This window comes from Puntigrus tetrazona, unplaced genomic scaffold (assembly GCF_018831695.1).
Source record: "Puntigrus tetrazona isolate hp1 unplaced genomic scaffold, ASM1883169v1 S000000464, whole genome shotgun sequence".
NCBI lineage: Eukaryota > Metazoa > Chordata > Actinopteri > Cypriniformes > Cyprinidae > Puntigrus > Puntigrus tetrazona.
This window is the reverse complement of record NW_025048106.1, coordinates 1-4,243: the sequence shown is the minus strand read 5'-3', so window position 1 is coordinate 4,243 and position 4,243 is coordinate 1. Positions and strand designations below refer to the sequence as shown.

The following is a 4,243-nucleotide window of genomic DNA, read 5'->3' as shown; positions in this document are numbered from 1 at the left end:
TGTGTGTGTGTGTGTGTGTGTGTGTGTGTAGGTCCATTTAACTGAGAACAATATTATGTTCTGATAGAAATGCATATTTGCCCAGAAGTCACCATGTAGGCCTTTATCTCAACAACATCCATCACTAGATGGCAGCATTTATTTCGCAATACACTTACCTCAGAAAATGAATGAACGAAGATGGCAACGCCGTTCGAGTCATTCTGGTCTTGTTAAATTGCATTTCACATTGAATTCTCTCTCTCTCTCTCTCTCTCTCTCTCTCTCTCTCTCTCTCTCTCTCTCTCTCTCACACACACACACACACACGCTTCCCATCGTTCGTGTAACTTCCTTATTTAACATAACTGCTGAAAAAGTTTTGTTTAACGTACATGACTAACAGTATTGATTATGAATAAGCTGGAATAATGTTTTCGTTGACTCAGCAATCTCTCAGAATTAGCTTACTGCCATCAGTTGATTAAATTGTCGCTAAATGGCGCCCGACGCTGCATCATCTTAGGTTACGAATGAGACTGATGGACTCAATAAATAACGTAATAAGTCATTAAAAAAAAGCAACGTGTTCCAAAGTTAGTCATCGACCTTTTAACTCTCCTAAATGACCCGCAATATCATTAATGAAAGCATAAAAACGTGTATATTCAGGAATTGATTTTATAGAGCACGCCAAACAGTTACTACAAAGTAGGCTAAATGCCAGAATCATGCTAACGTTCAAATAAACAATGACCTTGTGCGTACGGCTAGTACGTTAATCCAAAACAGTTACACGTTACACTTTTAAACAGATTATTTATTGACACTTTTCAGAATGTAAAACGCAGCTGTGCCGTGTGCATCGGAACAGGGGCATCATATAGTTTGTCAGTGAGGATGTTTGCAGCCTGTGGCTCGGTTATTGCTCTCGGCGCGCGTCACCGTGTCATGCTTTCCTCGCGCGATATGCATCTGTCCGTACACAGTTCTTCTGAGATGATCGGCGCTTCCCGCGGACGGTTCTTTCTCCCAGCGCTAACAGCAGAGAGGAAAGACTCGGCGGAGGTGGGAGGTTCAAGCTCATAGAGATGCCGAGCGGATTCCCCAACTCTCCCCAGAAGCCCACCGCCGTGCTCCGCGCCCGCCGACTCTGAAGGAGAAGACTTTGCCGGGGGGTCGCTCGCGGAGACGGGCGTGCGAGAGGGCGAGCGCGTGTTTTTCGCGGGCTCGTCCCGGTGAAGACGCTCCGGAGCGAAGCGGCGTCCAGCTGACAACAGCGTTAACTTTCGCGCCAAGTGCCTTCCGGAGGAGGAAAACCGTCGCGGACGCGAAGCGGTGTGAATTGACAGTCGGACGTCACGCGAGCGCACTCGGGGTTTGTTTTGGAGTCTATGCACGTGGCCGCGCCGGATTGACTCCGGATCGAGCCGTGACTGACAGCTCGCTTCAGATTAAACCAGACCGCCGGAAGGACTTTACCGCGATTGGGACCTGCGGTCCGTGTGGATTACGAGACGCTGCCAGAGTCTCCAGGATGCGAGTGGAGCTGTGAGAAGTTTCGAGGTGGTTTTGGAGAGTTGCAAACGCAACTTGAGCGCTCAGGATGTCTCAGGAACTCTGCGATGGATTTAGCTCTAAAACCTGCACGTTTATCCAGAGAGATAGGGGCTGATCATCTTCGCGTTTGTAGAAGGATCTCTCTCTTGATTTTGGTGAATATTATAGGATGAGGTCGGGATGTGTCACGATTTGTGGACGGAGTGCAGTTTGAAGAAGACTCGGTGGATTTTATGAAGTTGCGCGTCGGTCGCCAAGACGCACGGAAATATGAAGATTTTTAGATTTTTTTCAAGAAAGCATGAAAAGATAGAAACAGACAATGAACATCACGTTGCTTTATCAGGGTAATGGATTCGGACGGCGTGTGTTTTCCCGTCAGGTCCCCTTGTAATCACATTATTATACTGACGCACAATATCAAAATTCTGTATGAATACAGAAATGGCTGGGAAATACTTCTGCACCACTCCTAGCAATGCCCTGACTTGATAATGCTTTGGTTTCTAATATAAAGTTGCGAATCGTTGAAGGTCTTCTACTCATCAATAGATGATTGACGCTTCAACAGGTGACTGAGGTAAAGCATCCAATTCAGTTCGTTATGCATATATTATAGAAGTTGTGTTATGTGTAAACGTATTTATTAATCTAATTAAAAAAAAAATCTGTAGCTTTAACTGTGTTTAATTAATGCCTTATTTTTCTGCCTGAAAAAATCATGCCTGAGTTTTCAAATGAGCTGAAGAGAGTAAACATCTAACGTTTGGTTCTGAAACAGCCTCTACATAGTACAAGTTTCTCATTTTAATACATATTTTTAGAAAGTGTGTCAATTTTGTATGTAGTCAGTTTTTTTTTTTACACGTTTTAGATGAAGCTAAAAGTGTCTTAAGCTTTTTTAGCCATAGCCCGTATACAAAAGTATATCTACTTGAAAGTGTGCGTAGTGTAAGTGTATACATTTTATTCTCGTTTTCAAAAGTGAAATGAGTTAAATTGCCAAGACCTTTCACCTGAGGCTGTTACTATAGCAACATAGAACTTTATTTAAAGATCTGTATCATATGGTAACGCTGACAAAACATAAGTAGCCCACTGTCGTTGCTTATCGCTTTATTATAGATTTACATATGAGATTTACTTAGAAAAGCCTCCCTGGAAGTTGCTTTTTTTCTCCCCACACTGGTGATCTTATAAAAATATTAGTCCTGTTTTTTTTTTTTTTTTAAATAAATAGTAATTCTGCAGTGGGGTCTAAAACTCCAATAGCCTGAATTTGACACCATTTTACTCTATATGTTTTTTCCAGGTTCGATTAGATGCTGAATCCCACATTTGAAAGTGTCACATTGTAATTTAAAGTGTAAAGACTGTATTCGGACGGAGTTGCAATACCAGTCATTTTCATTCTGTAGTGTAAAGCTAACTTGACCCTCTTTATATCTGTGCTTATAGCGGTCTGTGTGCTATCAGAATGCTCCTATTGGTATGAGAGCTGGTCCCGTGGGTTTACAGTCGACCCTCCGTGCTTCCTTCTTGTCCTGCCCTGCTTCTCGCTGTCCACATGCAGGCGAAGAAGCGATACCTGCTGGTATCTGTGGGGGCCTGTAGCCTGCTACTAGCCTACCTGTGTGGCCTGCAAATCGGCGAGTTCCACAACCAGAGCCATGCGGAGCTCTATGGAGTCTCACAGATGGCCGGTGTCCCGCCTCGGCCGCCCCGCTGGCCGGATTGGGTGGATCCTCCCCTGCAGACATACCTTGGTGAGGCCGAGCAGGAAGAGGACGGACCCCTGCTTCTTCATCAGCACACGTCTCCTCGCGAGAGACGAGAAATACAGAAGAACATCTACAAGAGCCGGCGGTGTCGCATGGAGACCTGCTTCGATTTCCAGCGCTGCGAACGGGGCTTTAAAATCTATGTGTATCCGCCTCAGAAAGGTGAGGCGCCCTCGGAAAGCTACCAGAAGATTCTGGCAGCCATCGAGGAATCGCGATTCTACACGACGGACCCTAATGAGGCCTGTCTGTTTGTATTGAGTATAGACACTCTAGACAGGGACCAGCTGTCAGCTCAATATGTACATAACGTCCGAGCCCGAATTCAAAGCCTCCCTCTGTGGTACGAAGGAAGGAACCATCTGATTTTTAACTTGTACTCTGGAACGTGGCCTGATTATACGGAGGAACTAGGATTCGATATCGGCCAGGCCATGTTGGCCAAGGCCAGCACCGACATGGACAACTTTAGACCGCGCTTTGATGTGTCCATCCCTTTGTTTTCAAAAGACCATCCTCAGAAAGGAGGGAGCAAAGGTTATCTCAATCTTAACAATGTCCCTCCCTTACGGAAATACTTGCTGGTCTTCAAAGGGAAGAGGTATCTAACTGGCATCGGCTCTGAAACCAGAAATGCTTTATATCATATACACAATGGGGATGATATCATTTTATTGACTACCTGCAAACACGGGAAAGACTGGGAGAAGCACAAGGATGCGCGGTGCGACAGAGACAATGAAGAATACACAAAGTAAGTCCTACAGTTTCTTTATCATGCTTGGGGTGGCTCGTCTAAAAGGAAAAGTTCACCCAAACTTGGAAACGGTATCTTCATGTTGTTCCAAACCTTGTGAGCTTATTTCGTCTTCTTTTTCTGTCCTTACAAAGAGGGACAAAGTCCTCAAAATATCATCTATTTC

The 4,243-nt window shown here is 44.8% G+C and overlaps 1 protein-coding gene across 1 annotated transcript; it reads left to right on the top strand.

Moving 5' to 3' along the window:
- Window positions 1-787: 787 nt before the first annotated feature.
- LOC122333997 (exostosin-1-like) lies at window positions 788-4,074 on the top strand (the record flags this gene model as incomplete). Its single annotated transcript, XM_043231866.1, has 2 exons — window positions 788-2,119; window positions 2,998-4,074. A coding segment is annotated over exon 2 (968 nt), but the record flags the coding sequence as incomplete, so codon positions are not given.
- Between the last annotated feature and the right edge of the window lie 169 nt (window positions 4,075-4,243).